Raw genomic sequence first — 16,319 nt, forward strand, 5'->3', positions numbered from 1 at the left:
GTGCAATGTGGCTAAGATAAATGCTGCTCTAGGGATTGTAACTTTGGATCATCCTGATTTGTCTGTGTCAGAATTCTCAAGATTAATATAATCTACTTGTCAATATAGCGTCTAAGTGGCAAATGATGAAATAACAGTGTTAGCACTGAATTACCTACCCTTTAACACAAAGAAAACAGTGTCATTTATTCCAGTCTGTGACTGAGTCAGCCAGTCCCACAGTTCCTCTTGATCCCACAGAACTCAGAGTGGCTGTGTTTACTCTGTGCTGTCACACATATCAAGGAACTCAATTAATGCTACAGTGATTACTACACTAATCTCCCTGCTGAAAAACAATATCTGCCTGGAGGCTTGTGTGATATCAGATCATAAACCTGTCTAGAGCTCTTCTGGCACTAGTCTGGCCTTTAATACAGCAAGTCCCAGACTTCAGGCCAATGCTCATTCCCCAGCTAAAGCTGGACTCCTCCTCCTTGTGGATCAGGGTGCCTCTTGAGAAGCCTGAAGTGTGAAAGGGCTGTTACTGTTCATTTAACCACATTTTCTACCTCTGCTTTCCTAACTCAGAAATGGCCAAAAGGGTTTTACTCGATCTTCTCTGAAAGAATCATCTTGGGAGTGAGGCAGAAATAGGAAGTTTTAGCCCAAAACAGCCATTTTGGATAAAAGAATGGAACACGTCCTTCACAAGTTGCTAGAGTGCAGCAATCAGCACTTACGGGACTGGGAGCCAGCAGCCACTCCTGGCTTATACAGCTCTTCCCCTTGTGACTGAATAAAGATGTTCTCAATCTGTGTTGACTAAGTAGCTACTAAAGCCTTGCCTTCTCTGCTAGAAAGGAGTATATAGCACATGAGCTATCCCACGGGGAAAACCCAGTGAAGACAAGGCACTAGTTTCACTGGGAGGTAAGCCCCAGGAGTGGGTACACTGCTGACCTCACGTAGTTTACTTGATGGTAAAACTAAAGGCCCAGATCCACAGAGGGACTTAGGCATGGCAACACCAAGCTTTGCAACACCTAACTTTTAGACTTCTAGAAAATCACTGGAATAAATAATGTGATCCACAAAGTCTGACTTAGGCACCGCTACAATGAACTGGTGCCTTACACTGTGACTCACAAAAACCAGCATGTTAGGCGGGGTACCACCTACGCTTGCCGACAAGATGGGCATGTCCTAGCCCCCTGCCCCTCAGAGTTCAGCCCCTACATCTGGGCTGCAAGGGAAGTGCCTCTCTCTGCTTGGGATCCAGAGCCGGGAACTCCTCTCGTGGAGTCAGATGGCTTAGGTGCCTCAGCTGTTTCTTATGAGAATGAGTAAGGGTCTCCCTAACTATGCACACAATGGCTAGGGTTGAGGGAGAAAGGCAACCACTCTTATAATCTTTAGCCCAGTGGTCAGGGTACTCACCCAGTATATGGGAGACCCTTGGTCAATTCCCCCTCTGCCTGATGAGACAAAGCGATTTGAACAAGGATTCCCCACCTCTCAGGTGAATGTCCTAACCACCGGACTGTGGAATGACTGTTGCTCTGTGTCTGCCCCAATTCATAACAAGATAAAATTCAATAACGATAAGTGCAAAGTACTTCACTTGGGAAAGAAAAATAAATGCAGAACTACAAAATGGGGAATAACTGGCTAGGAGATGGTGCCACTGCTGAAAAGGATCTGTGGTTATTGTGGATCACAAATTGAATACGAGTCAGCAATGGGATGCAGTAGTGAAAAAGTCTAATGTCATCTATGGTGTATTGACAGCAGGGTCATATGCAAGACATGAGAGGTGACTGCCCACTCTGCTCCGCACTGGTGAGGCCTCAGCTGGAGTAGTGTGTGCAGTCCTGGGTGCCACACACTAGGAAAGATGTGGACAAATTGGAGAGTCCGAGGAGAGCAACAAAAATGATAAAAAGATTTAGAAAATCTGACCTATGAGTAAGGTTAAAAAAACTGGGCATGTTTAGACTTGAGAAAAAACCGCTGAGAACGCTTCACGACTGTGCACCTCATCCTTATACAGGGGCCATGCTAATCTTCTCTGTATTTTTCCTATTTTCGTATATGTGCTGCCGAAGCGAGAGGAACCTGATAACATACTTGAAGACTGTTAAGGGCTGTTATAAAGAGACTGGTAATCGCTTGTTCTCCATGTCAACTGAAGATAAGGCAAGAACTAATGGGTTAATCTGTGGCAAGGAAAATTTAGGTTAGATATTGGGAAAAACATTCTAACTATATGGAGAGTTATGACGGGAAAAGGCTTCCGAGGGAGGTTGCAGAATCCTCGACATTGGAGGTTTTTAAGAACAGATTGGAGAAATACCTGTCAGGGATGGTCTAGGCTTACTTGGTCCTGCCTCAGCAATGGGGACTGGACTTGATGACTTCTCAAGGCCCCTTCCAGCCCTGTGCTCCTATGAGTCTATGAATATTTAATTATTGAGAATATTCAATTATTTCATTATAGTAGAACTATTTCAACAGGAGAGATCGTGGAACCCACATCAGAATATCCCATAGTTCAATGGCTAAGACACTTGAGAGGGGACATCCCTCCTCCTCCTATCTCCCCCCTCATATCTCCCACCAGGCTATAAAGCCATTCCCTCTCTCTGCCCCAATGACTATTTAATCCAAAATGGAATGGCTTTAACAGGAGAGATTGAGGAATACCCACATCAGACTATTACATAGCCCAGTGGTTTAGACACTCTCCTGAGAGACCTGAGACTGGCCCCTCTCCAGCCCTGTTTTAAATCCTTTCTCCACATCAGACAAAGTGGGGAATTGAACTTGGGTCTCCTACATCCTAGATGAGTGCTCCAATTAGTGGGCTAAAAGTTACAAGGGAGGAGGCAGCAGCAGCACCACCACCTTTTAGAAACCTAAACCACCTGACTCCAGGAGACAGATCCCCATCTGTGCATTGCTAAACAGACTTAGGTACTTCCTTGCTGTCTGGACTTCCATGAGAAGGGTGGGGCTTAGGACACACCCTTCTTGTCGGCATATCCCACTGGCTAGCTTAGGTGGCTCCTCGCCTAGCATGTTGGGAGCCTGTGGGCCTAATTCAGGCTTTGTGGATACCATTGTTCTTCCAGTGTTTCTAGGCACCTAACAATTAGGTATTGCAACACCTAAGTACCTTTGGGAATCTGGGTCTAGATGCCAAAGTCTGGGGTTGTGGATCAGGGCCAAGGTGCCTTGTCTTCATGGTGTTTTTACTTTGGGATAACTCACATGAATTAGTTAGCCTGAGCTTTAAAAAAAACAAAAACAAAAAACACCCCACACTTTTTTTTAATCAGTGAAAACAAGCAAGAAAGCCCAGAGTCATAACGAGACTTACGTGTTGCAATGCCTACATTTTAGGCATCCAGGAAATCACTGGAACAACCCATGGGACCTACAAAGTCCGAGTAAGGTGCTGGGATTCCCTATACAGTAACTCCTCACTTAAAGTCGTCCCTTAAAGTCGTCCCGGTTAACTTGTTTCATTGTTACTTGCTGATCAATTAGGGAACATGCTCATTTAAAGTTGTGCAATGCTACTTTATAATGTCTTTGGCAGCCGCCTGCTTTGTCCACTGCTTGCAGGAAGAGCAGCCCATTGCAGCTAGCTGGTGGGGGCTTGGAACCAGGGTGGACTGGCAGCCCCCCCATCAGATCTCCGCTCCCCTAAGTTCCCTGTGCAGCAGCCGCCCAGCAGGCTATCAATTGCAGCAGTTCAGCTGTCCCTCCCCCCACTGCCATGTGCTGCTCCTGCCCTCTGCCTTGGAGCTGCTCTCCAGAGCCTCCTGCTTTCGGGGGGAGAGGGGGGCTAATGTCAGGGTGTCCACCTGCACCCCGCTTACCCCATCTCCATAGAGGGGGGGGACACACGACAGGGCTCAGGACAGAGGGATCTTCCTGGCAGCAGCTGCTGCGGTCTCAGCTTGCTGATTAACTTAACAAGGTAATGTACTTAAGAGTGGTGTTAGGTACTTAAAGGGGAAATGCACATCTCTCTCTTTCACACAAAGGGTGTGTGTCTCTGTCTGCCATGCTGTCTCCCCTCTCTCCATTTGTGCTGCTTTGCAGAGCCTGAGGCTACATTAACAACTAGTTAACCCTTGAGGGCTCAGCCAATTGCTAGTTCATCATTTAGCAGTAAGGCATTCCCTGGGAAATATCCCACCCTCTGACTCCACCGACTCAACCAAGCTTCACAATCATCATCGTGTACAGTATTAAATGGTTTGTTTAAAACAGAGAGAGAGAGAGAGTGTGTGTATGTGTGTTCGTTCTTTTGTCTGGCAAAAAAAAATTTCCCTGGAACCTAACCCCCGCTATTTACATTAATTCTTATAGGGAAATTGGATTTGCTTAACATCGTTTCACTTAAAGTTGCATTTTTCAGGAACATAACTACAACGTTAAGTGAGGAGTTACTGTACCACAAATGGGGAGAGACAGAGGCCTGAGAATGCGAGCCACAAAAGCAAACATGTTAGGCAGGGAATGTCCTAAACTAACCAATGGCTGTGTCATAAATATAAAGGGAAGGGTAAACCCTTTTGAAATCCCTCCTGGCCAGGGGAAAGCTCCTCTCACCTGTAAAGGGTTAAGAAGCTAAAGGTAACCTCGCTGGCACCTGACCAAAATGACCAATGAGGAGACAAGATACTTTCAAAAGCTGGGAGGAGGGAGAGAAACAAAGGGTCTGTGTGTCTGTCTATATGATGGTTTTCTGCCGGGGATAGACCAGGAATGGAGTCTTAGAACTTTTAGTAAGTAATCTAGCTAGGTATGTGTTAGATTATGATTTCTTTAAATGGCTGAGAAAAGAATTGTGCTGAATAGAATAACTATTTCTGTCTGTGTATCTTTTTTGTAACTTAAGGTTTTGCCTAGAGGGGTTCTCTATGTTTTTGAATCTAATTACCCTGTAAGATATCTACCATCCTGATTTTACAGGGGGGATTTCTTTATTTCTATTTACTTCTATTTTTATTAAAAGTCTTCTTGTAAGAAACTGAATGCCTTTTCATTGTTCTCAGATCCAAGGGTTTGGGTCTGTGGTCACCTATGCAAATTGGTGAGGCTTTTTATCCAACATTTCCCAGGAAAGGGGGGGTGCAAGTGTTGGGAGGATTGTTCATTGTTCTTAAGATCCAAGGGTCTGGGTCTGTAGTCACCTAGGCAAATTGGTGAGGCTTTTTACCAAACCTTGTCCAGGAAGTGGGGTGCAAGGTTTTGGGAAGTATTTTGGGGGGAAAGATGCGTCCAAACAGCTCTTCCCCAGTAACCAGTATTAGTTTGGTGGTGGTAGCGGCCAATCCAAGGACGACGGGTGGAATATTTTGTACCTTGGGGAAGTTTTGACCTAAGCTGGTAAAGATAAGCTTAGGAGGTTTTTCATGCAGGTCCCCACATCTGTACCCTAGAGTTCAGAGTGGGGGAGGAACCTTGACAGGCTGATATCAATGAGAGGGGTGTGTCCTAAGCCCCGCCTCTTTCAGGGTTAGGTGTCTAAAAGCCTTGGCTGCAGGGAAGCATGTGACCCAGAGTTGTACACCCCTCTCCTGGAGTCAAGTGGCTTAGGCACCTGAACTATTTCCTGTGAATTAGGCACCCAGCTAACTCCATATAAAATAAAGCATGGTAGTGTTATAACACTTATCACAGTGGTTAGCACACTCACCCAAGCAGTCAGAGATTCAGGTTCAGTTCCTCCCTCTGTCTGATGGGGGACAGGGAGCGGAAAAGTATTGGAACAGGGGTCTTCTACCTCTCAGGAAAGTGCCCAACCACGGGGCTATGTGATAGTCTGATTTGGAGATTTCTCAGTCTCACTTGTTGAAGCCATTCCACTTTGGATTAACTAATTAAATAATCATTAGGACAGAGAGAAACTGAATGAGAATGACTCTATAACCTAGTGGCTAGGACACCCACCAGGAAGGTGGGAAATCCAGGATCCCGACCCCTTACTCCAGTGACTCTTCAATCATTGTTGTGGATACAGACTAACACGGCTACCCCAGTCATACTTCCATCATTTATCATAAGTGGAACAGCTTCAACAAGAGAGATTGCCCGTTGCCAATTGTGCCCACATATCTATTCAGGGGACACCATCACAGGGCCTAATAACATCAGCCACACTATCAGAGGCTCGTTCACCTGCACATCCACCAATGTGATATATGCCATCATGTGCCAGCAATGCCCCTCTGCCATGTACATTGGTCAAACTGGACAGTCTCTACGTAAAAGAATAAATGGACACAAATCAGATGTCAAGAATTATAACATTCATAAACCAGTCGGAGAACACTTCAATCTCTCTGGTCACGCAATCACAGACATGAAGGTCGCTATCTTAAAACAAAAAAACTTCAAATCCAGACTCCAGCGAGAAACTGCTGAATTGGAATTAATTTGCAAATTGGATACTATTAATTTAGGCTTAAATAGAGACTGGGAGTGGCTAAGTCATTATGCAAGGTAGCCTGTTTCCTCTTGTTTTTTCCTACCCCCCCCAGATGTTCTGGTTTAACTTGGATTTAAACTTGAAGAGTGGTCAGTTTGGAAGAGCTATTACCAGCAGGAGAGTGAGTTTGTGTGTGTATGGGGGTGGGGGGGATGTGAGAGAACCTGGATTTGTGCAGGAAATAGCCCAACTTGATTGTCATGCACATTGTGTAAAGAGTTGTCACTTTGGATGGGCTATCACCAGCAGGAGAGTGAATTTGTGTGTGGGGGTGGAGGGTGAGAAAACCTGGATTTGTGCTGGAAATGGCCCACCTGATGATCACTTTAGATAAGCTATTACCAGCAGGACAGTGGGGTGGGAGTAGGTATTGTTTCATATTCTCTGTGTATATATAAAGCCTGCTGCAGTTTCCACGATATGCATCTGAGGAAGTGAGCTGTAGCTCACGAAAGCTTATGCTCTAATAAATTGGTTAGTCTCTAAGGTGCCACAAGTACTCCTTTTCTTTTTGCGAATACAGACTAACACGGCTGTTACTCTGAAGAGAGATTGAGGGTGCCTCCCATCAGACAGAGAGGGGAATTAAACGTCTATCTCCCATATCCCAGATGAGCATTCTAACCACTGTGCTAAAACTTGTAAGATCATCACTACTACCTCCCCCGCCTCCTGGATTTTGAATGGCGCCTGATGTGGTGGACATTCTCTAAGCACATTTACTGGATCAGGCAAGGTAGGTGGAGGAGCAACTATCTGCTCCTGGTTTTTGGTTTGCAATGGGTATCAGGCATCGAGACGCCTAGAATGAGGCAGCAGCGTGTGTGCCCAGAGGCAGACTCATAAGCATCTAGGAAATCTTTACAGTGAAAACAGGTGTCAAGGGAGTTTAGATGTCTACAGGGCTAGACACCAGCTGAGCAGGTTTTTTGTAGATCATGGTGGTACCCAAAATTGGGGCACAAGCCCCTAAATCCCTTTGTGACTCTGGGCCTAAGAGATTAGAATACAGTTGGATTTAATTAGGAACAACTGATTCTTTCAAAGCCTGATTGCAGTGGGGCCATGAGCGTAAGCTATGGGCCACCTGTGGGCTGACTACCCCTGCCTATAGTTTCAGGGTAACAGCCGTGTTAGTCTGTATTCGCAAAAAGAAAAGGAGTACTTGTGGCACCTTAGAGACTAACCAATTTATTTGAGCATGAACTTTCGTGAGCTACCGTGAGCATCCGATGAAGTGAGCTGTAGCTCACGAAAGCTCATGCTCAAAAAAATTGGTTAGTCTCTAAGGTGCCACAAGTCCTCCTTTTCTTCCTGCCTATAGTGACCACACAGGCTATAAAAGCCCTCAAACAGTCCCTTTCCTGAGTCTCATCAATAAAGGAGCTGGAAAGGTGCTTTAGTGGAGCTCCTTTATATCCAAGGAAAGAAGGGAGTAAACGGGTATATTCGTTTTCGCTTCTTTCTAGGGTGTTTTATACTTGATGATTGTGCTTTGGAAATATTGTTTGCATTGTTCTACGGGTGTCTCAACACCAGCACAGGCCGAAAGGGTGGGACATACAAGTTGCCCATACAAGCCCCTTTCCTTACCTTGGCAATTCCAAACAGGCTCTCGTCCACCTCTGAGTTCAGGGCCTTGGTTCTGTAGCGAGTGCGGGTCCTGGACCTGTTGGATGCACTGGATGAAGCGCTCATTGAGCCAGACACGCTGGCCGGCTGGGGAGCAGGGAGAGAACCCAAGCCCTTGTTAGTCACAGCCGCTCCCAGCACGGGGCCAACACAAGCCTAGAAGCCAGAGGGTTCAACCTGGGATGCGGACGTGCCCTTGCCCTCGGGGCCGGCCTGGAACAAGGGGGTCGCCCAACATCCACGCACCGCCCAGGCCGGGCACTTCCGAGGGAGCGGCGGGGCTGGGGGCCTGGCCCGCGGGCAGGGGAGGGGAACACCCCCAGCGGGCGCAGGGAGCGGAGCGGAGCCTGCTGGCGGGGGCCTGGGCTGAAGGCTCCGCCTGGGAGAGCCCCGGGAGTGGCTGGGCTGGGGCTGCGGGGAAGCCCGCCGCCGGGAAAGAGGCAGGACGAGGCCCGGGGCGCGGCCCGTCGTTAGGGGTCAGTGGAAAGGTCCCAGCGTGCTGCGGGAGCAGCCGGCCGGGATGGCGGGACCCGCGGGGCAGGGCGGCGGGACCCGCGGGGCAGGGCGGCGGGACCCGCGGGGCAGGGCGGCGGGCCGGGCTCTCACCATCTTCGCTGGGGCCGCCGCGGCCGCCCCTCTCCCGGCTCGGCGCCGGCCCCGCCCCCGGTGTTGACTGGTCGCCTTGGCAACCGCGGAGCCCGCGGCCTCTCCTAGGCAACCGGAGCCACGGCGTGGAACGTTGCGGGTCAGCCGGAGGTGATCCACCCAGCCCCGCCCCCTTCCCCTCCCTCTGTCCTGGCGGAAGGGAGGCCGCTTCCGCCTCAGTCGACGGGGGAGGGGGCGGGGTTGTACTTCAGAGAGAGCGGTACCATGGAGGTGTGGGAGGAGCTGACGCTAGAACGGCCCGCTTGGGGGCGCGCTGGGCAGCGGGAGCGCGCGGGGGGGGGAGGGGTGAGTGGAGCCCAGCTTGGGCGGGGCCCCGCGCCCGCGGGAGGGCCCGGCGCTGCCCTGAGCCCCAGGTTGGCAGGGGGCTGAGAGCCATTGAACCAAACTGTAAACCCCGAATATGATGGAAACCGCTTCAAGCTGGGGCACGGCAGCATCACCAGCACCCCTAGTTCCAGCACCTCTGGCCCAGGGCCTCCCTGAGCCCTGCCTAGCGGGGCCCTGCCTCGGTGCTCACTGCAGCCTTCGGTCCCGGTGCCGTGGGCACTGGGCGTGTCCGTTGGCTCGGCTCCTTACCTCGGGGCAGAGCAGACGGTGGCTGCCTTGGCTGTGGCCCTACACTGTTTGCGGTGCTCCGGCTGGCCCATGGGTGCTGGACCAGTCCCTCTTTGTGCCTCGCTGCTGCCCCAGGCGCTTCACAGCAGGGTGACCTCCCTCCTGTTGCCTTGAGACCTTTGAATTACTCCCTCAGCTTTTCCCTGGCTCTGTCCAAGCACTTACGCATCCTCCTGGGGTGATCGCTTGTTTCTCCCGCCCAGAGAGGGCGCATCAGCCTTCCTTGGGTCTAGTTATTCCAAAGATCTTTGCTTAAACTACCCTGACCAGTTAGTAACCTCAACCAAAGCACCTGGCTTTTCCTAACCAAGACTTGAACTATTTTGTTATCCTTAACTCTAGGGCACAATTCAGAAAAGCTGCTTCCTCTTTTTTCCTTAATCCGAATCCGATTTTTTTCCATTCCTCTTTTCCATTTTTCTGTAGGAGACTTTTGAATTCCTGTTCGTTCCTGGGTATTTCTACATCAGTCTTTCCATTTTTAAAGTGTTTTAGCAGCTTTGTCCACCATTTTGTTCTCTGTTATCCCAGTATGCGCTGGGATCCAAGCTAATGCTACGTGTATCCGTCTCTGTACTAATGCTGTTATTAGGAATATAATTTCTTTGATTAATCACTTCTACATACTGAGACACCTTTTTTATCACCCTAAAGCCTGAGATTAAGTCCAAAAAAATGACTACCACTACTGGATGTACAGTCCAATTTCAGTTTAGTGCTAGGATTTATTGTTAGTAGTTTGGCTCTCAAGACAGCTATATAATCAAATATTCTTTTAGATGTACTAATTCCAAATTTTTGCATAAAATATGCCATTCAGACTCCTCTTGTTTTCTTTTTAGGATCTATCTGTATATTTTTGGTAAAACCCACACCAATTTTCATATATATATATATATATACACATGGTTCACTTCATTTTTAATACCCACTGTCTCTTTTTTACTCTTAAGTTTATAAAAATAAATCTAAATCCATATTTGGACATGTGACTTTCCATCCATTTAGTTTTTCCCTGTGTTTCTGCATCCACACTTTTAACTTGTGGCGTTCTAATACTGTAACATAGAATCATAGAAGATTAGGGTTGGACGAGACCTCAGGAGGTCAAAAAATAAGGTTGGCTGTACTGGGTCAGACCAGTTGTCCATCTAACCCTGTATCCTGTCTACTGGCAGTGGCTGATGCTAGATGCTTCGGAGGGAGTGAACAGATCAGGGCAATTATCAAGTGAACCCATCCCTTGTTGTCCTGTCCCAACTTCTGGCAGTCACAGGTTTAGGACACCAGAGCAGAGGGTTGCATCCCTGACCATCTTGGCTAATAGCCATTGGTGGGTCTATCCTCCGTGAACTTCTCTAACATTTTTTTTAAACCCATTTTTTTAAACTTTTGGCCTTCACAACATCCCCTAGCTGGCAATGAGTTCCACAGGTTGACTGCGTTTTGTGAAGAAGTACTTCCTTATGCTTGTTTTAAACCATTTCATTTGGTGATGCCTGGTTCTTGTGTTATGTGAAGGGATAGTTCCTTATTCACTTTCTTCACACCATTCAAGTCATCTCTTTTCTAAACTGAACACTCTGTCTTTTTAAACTCCTCCTGTGGAAGCTGTTCCATACCCCTAATCATTTTTGTTGCCCTTCTCTGTATTTTTCCAGTTCTAATATATTTTTTTGGAAACGGGGCAACCAGAACTGCATGCAGTACTCAAGGTGTGAGAGTACCAAGGATTTATATAGTGGCATTATTATATTTACTGTCTTATTATTTATCCCTTTCCTAATGGTTGCTGACATTGTTAGCTTTTTTGACTTCCACTGCACACTGAGCAGGTGTTTTCAGAGAACTGTCCACAATGACTCCAAGATCTCTTTCTTGAGTGGTAACAACTAATTTAAACCCCATTATTTTGTATGTATAGTTTGGATTATGTTTTCCAATGTGCATTGCTTTGCACTTGTCAACACTGAATGTCATCTGCATGTTGTTGCCCAGTGACCCCGTTTTGTGAGATCCCATTGTAACTGTTTGCAATCAGTTTTGGACTTAACTATCTTGAATAATTTTGTATCCTCTGCAAATTTTGCCACCTCACTGTTTACCCCTCTTCTGAATCATTTATGAATATGTTGAACACCACTGGCCCCAGTACAGATCCTTGTGGGGGCCCCACTATTTAATTTTCTCCACTGTGAAAACCACCATTTATTCCTACCCTTTGTTTCCTATCTTTTTAAGCAGTCACTGATCAATGAGAGGACCTTCCCTCTTATCCCATGACTGCTTACTTTGTTTAAGAGCCTTTAGGGAGGGATCTTGTCAAGGGCTTTATGAAAGTCCAAGTACACTATATCCACTGGGTCACCCTTGTTCGCATGCTTTCTGACACTCTCAAAGAATTCTAATAGATTGGTGAGGTGTGATTTCCTGTTACAAAAGCCATATTGGCTCTTCCTCAACATACTGTGGTGATCTGTGCATCTGATAATTTTGTACTTTACTATACTTTCAGCCAATCTGCCTGGTACTGAAGTTAGGCTTACAGGCTTTTAATTGCCTGGATCTCCTCTGGAGCCTTTTCTAATACTTGGCGTTGCATTAGTTATCCTCCAATCATCTGGTACAGAGGCTGATTTAAGTGATAGGTTACATGGTAGTTCTGCAATTTCATATTTGAGTTCCTTCAGAACTCTTGGGTGAATATCATCTTGTTCTGGTGACTTATTAACTTGTAGCTTCTCTGCAACACCTTGTCTTCCTTTGAGTGCTCCTTTAGCACCTCCTACATCCTGTGGCACCACTGATTGTTTGGCAGGCTTCCTGCTTCTGATGTACTTTTTATTTATTTATTTATTTATTTATTTTTGCTGTCAGTCTTTGTTTTTTGCTAGTGTGCTATAGTTTGCCTGTCAAATTCCCCACAATCCTGATATATTTGTTTGATACTATCATTGCAATTCCCGTTAACTCTGGCCCCAAAAGTTAGGTCTGGTAGTTTCATTCCTAGTGTAGCATTTCAGTCAAACTAGCATTTCACTAGAAGCTATCCATAGTTCGCTTATAGGTGCTATAATAGAGGTGCTACATGCAATTAGCTTGAATTAAAGCTAATTTTTTAAGTTCTGATTTTGATGCTGACCCAAAACCTTGGCAGCCATAGTCAGTAACGGCTCAGATTAAGGCTCTATATACCCTCAGCAGTGTTTACTTATCTGCCCTTTGGTTAGTCCCAGGAAGATTCTTATATAGGTTAATCTTTCCTGTATATTTATCTTTAACATCAGTTATATGATCATTCCAAAGTAATTTAGTATCAAATATTACCCCCATATGAATTTAATCCTTTTAACAATATTTGTTCTCCATTTGTTCACATTCCTTTATAACTTTCCTTTCTTGTAAAGATCAGTCCTTTGCTTTTAGCAATGGAGAACTTAAAACCCCAGGCATTTCCCCACTCAGAGGTCTGTTGTAACACTTTCTCTTTTCTGCCATGCCAACAGTCCTGTTTCTAACCCACAGAGCACAGTCATCTGTAAACAGAATGACACCTCCCCCAGTACTTATTCATTTTGGGAGATCATTTATTATAATAAATATCGGGTGGATAATACTTCCCTGTGGTGTACCATTTTTCAATATTGTGTACATTAGATATAACTTTCCCAACTCTGACCTGCATGGTCCTTTTACTCAAAGTGTCTAATCCACCCAGACCTGAAGAAGAGCTTTGTGTAGCTCAAAAGCTTGCCTCTTTCACCAACAGAAGTTGTTCCAATAAATGATATTACCTCACCCACCTTGTCTCTCTAATCTACCCATACATTCTTCCCTGTATCTCTAGGCCACCTATTTTGTACAACAGCATGTCACACGCCTTTTCAATATCTAGAAAGACCACTCTCGTAAAACCTTTCTCCCTCATACTTAATTAAACACTGGGATCAATGGTACATCTTCCTCTCCTGCAACCACGCTGCACCTTGTCTATTATGCCATTGTTTTCCAAATAGGCAACTGATCTTTCATTCACCATTCTTTCTCTGTAATTTTACCCAGACAGGATGTGCGGGTAATTGGTCTATAGGCATCCACTTTCATGGCTACTTTGCCTGGTTTTCACATTGGAATTACTGCTGCGTGTTTCCACCCTACCGGTATCGCTCCTTTTTTCCATATGGCGTTATAGAATTCCAAGATAACTCTCAAACTGCTTTTAGGGAGAGATATAAACATTGTTGCATATATTATCTTTAACTGGGGATGTAGTCTTGTGACTATCAGTAGCTTTCTCAAGTTCCTGCATACAAAACCATTGATTCAGTATAATACTTTGTGTTTACTACCCAAAGGGTTTCTTCTCCAGCCCTGGCAGGAAACGGCCTCTGAGCAGCTTTGGTTACCAAGATGCCTGGCTGCTCCCTGAGAGCTCCGTAGGCTGCATGGAACGCTGCCTCCTGCAGGACAGATTTGAAAATGTGTGTACATTTTGAGAAGAGAGGCTAGAATGGGTGGCTCCTACAGGAGATTCCCCTTCACCTCAGTGGTTGAGAAGAGGGTTGTGGCTTCTCTCCCACACCAACCATTCCCTGTATAGAGAGCTACAGCAAGCATTGAAGGGTGGCAAACGCAGGTTAATGGGAGAGCAGCAATACTAGGTTAACAAGGGTGCCGTGGTGCTGGGCCCGCCCTCAGGAAGGGGCCTGTAATCCCTCCCCGACTACTGGCAGCTCTCCCTGGGGCTGGGAGGTAAGAAGGGAAGGTTGGGTCACATATGTGGTGAGGGCAGCAGGGGAGAGGCTGCGGGGGGGGGGAGCCAGGGGATGTTTGTCTGTCACTCAGCTGAAGATGGAGCACGTCAGTGCCTCACACCGACTGAAGGGCTCAGGGGAGCACAGCAGCTCTGCCACGCCTGGCCTGGGGAGGCAGCAAGCGGTAGGTGGTGTGGTTTGTCTGGCCCTCTCTCCTCCTGGTGGCTCAGCAGGCCCAAGTCAGGGTTTTCTGGCTGCCGTGCAGATGGCTGGGCTCCCCTGTGTGCCGATCGCATGGCCCTCGCCCAGCCTGGGGCAGCGCTGGCAGAAGGGTGCTGAGCACTTGGGAGTGCATCCACCCTCAGTGCATCCACCCTGGCCCTGCCATTATATGAATGCAGAGGCCAAACCAGGTGGTGCGGGAGCACAGGGGTCCCAGACCATGCTGGTCAGGGGGTGGTGCCTGACGCATAGAAATATAGTGCGTGCTCAGCATCCACCAGCTACCTGCCAATCAGCTGTTTGACGGACCCCACCCTCCTGCCATGGAGCATCCCTGGGAAAAGCTGAAAGTCTCCACCTGTGGCCTGGTGGATGCACACTCCAACTTGTGAGTGTTCGTTGCACGAGGTAACCCCGTGGGGAGGGATGTGGATCAGGTCTGGTCTGATCTGGAGGGTTGGCACGGTCTTGGGGGCATAGTTGGTCCTGATCCTAGTCTCTCTGCCTGACTAGCAAGACCAGTATGAATAATGATGCTGTAAATAAAATGTGTTAAAGTTTTTCATACATTTTATTTTTAAAATGTTTTAAAGAGTTGTAAATCTACCTCAATTTCATACAAAAATGTGATTCAAGCCCTGGTGGTTCAGATGAGAAATGTGAAGGTTCCCTTTTAGTGAGATCAGCACATAGCTGGTGTTTTTGCTGCTTTGGCTTTTGTTACCCACTGTCTTTTATTTTGTATTTTTTTCTTTTATAATGGATTTGATGTACACTTGTGTGTGTACCTTTTGCTCTAGGAGTGGGGTTCTCAAACTTCATTGCACTGCGACCCCCTTCTGACAACAAAAATTACTGCAGGACCCCGGGAAGGGGGAGTGAAGCCTGAGCACCATCACCCTGGATAGCAGGGCTGAAGCCCGAGCCCCACCGCCTTGTGGGGTAGGGGCAAAGCTTGAGGGTGTCAGCCCTGGGCAGGAGACTCTAACCTGAGCCCCAGCGCCCAGGGCTGAATCCTTCTGGTTTCAGCTTCCACCCTGGGCGTTGAGGCTTCGACTCTGGCTTCAGCCGTGGGCCCCAGCAAGTCTAACGCCGGCCCTGGCAACCCCATTAAAACGGGGTTACGACCCACAGTTTGAGAACCGCTGCTCTAGGGCTACCGTGGCTGGAGCCCTAGTGGCAGCCACCTCCATCTGTAACTTAAACTCGTAAATAAAGCCTGTGTTGCTGTGTGAAGACAATGCCTACATCGCTCTGCTGTCTCACACAATCGTTCCCCGGGGGGCCCACAAAGAGTTGATCTGGCCCCTGGAGAGCAGGCACTCCAAGCATGCTTAATCCCCAAATCCTTGCACCTACACCTGGGGGCTTTTAGCCCAAGTGCCTCAGCTGATCTTACCCATGCAGGTGGTATCACAGTTGGGTCTCGCTGGCATATTGGGGGAGAGGGAGATGGGTATGAGGGAGCCAGCACCTGGACCCTAACGGGCTTCAGGAATCCAAACAAATATCTAGAAAGGAGGGGGTGGCAGAGTAGGCTTTGGGTCCTGGAGGGTTGATGTGCCTAGGAGAGAAGATGGGCTTGTGATTAAGTTCCTTGTCTAGGTTCAAATCACACACACCCCACACCTCCCCGTCAAGGAGAAGAATATGGGGCACTAAAGCTGCACGCTCTCTGTCCTGCCAGGCCTGCAGAGATGTCAGCACTACCTGTGCTAGGTTACAGAGAGCTTAGCAGCACCCCCACTCAGACCCACCTTGTGGAGAGCTCCCCACAATTTCCATACTTATGGCATACATCAGCAGCAGGAAGCCTGCCTTTTCTCTCAGGGGCAGGGAAGTGGAAGGGTGGACATATGACCAGGGAAGAGTATAAAAATATTGCTCGGGCATGTAGGAATGATAACAGGAGGGCCAAATCGCACCTGGAGCTGCAGCTAGCA

At 47.5% G+C, this 16,319-nt stretch overlaps 1 protein-coding gene and 1 non-coding gene across 4 annotated transcripts in view; both read right to left on the bottom strand.

Moving 5' to 3' along the window:
- The window catches only part of CFAP45 (cilia and flagella associated protein 45), a 51,151-nt gene that overhangs the window by 26,152 nt on the left and 8,680 nt on the right, over positions 1–16,319 (bottom strand). For 2 of the 3 annotated variants that reach the window (XM_073322485.1, XM_073322486.1), the window contains one exon: positions 8,081–8,206. In XM_073322485.1, coding sequence (XP_073178586.1) covers positions 8,081–8,185 — 105 coding nt within the window. In that variant the 5' untranslated portion in view covers positions 8,186–8,206. Of the gene's footprint in view, positions 1–8,080; positions 8,207–8,725; positions 8,967–16,319 lie in introns of those variants that run through there. The other variant, XM_073322487.1, reaches the window with a different exon arrangement.
- Positions 1,988–2,097, bottom strand: LOC140903016 (U6 spliceosomal RNA). Its single transcript, XR_012156143.1, has one exon. It is a non-coding gene; the product is annotated as a U6 spliceosomal RNA (small nuclear RNA).

Source organism: Lepidochelys kempii, chromosome 24 (assembly GCF_965140265.1).
Source record: "Lepidochelys kempii isolate rLepKem1 chromosome 24, rLepKem1.hap2, whole genome shotgun sequence".
NCBI classification, from domain to species: Eukaryota; Metazoa; Chordata; order Testudines; family Cheloniidae; genus Lepidochelys; species Lepidochelys kempii.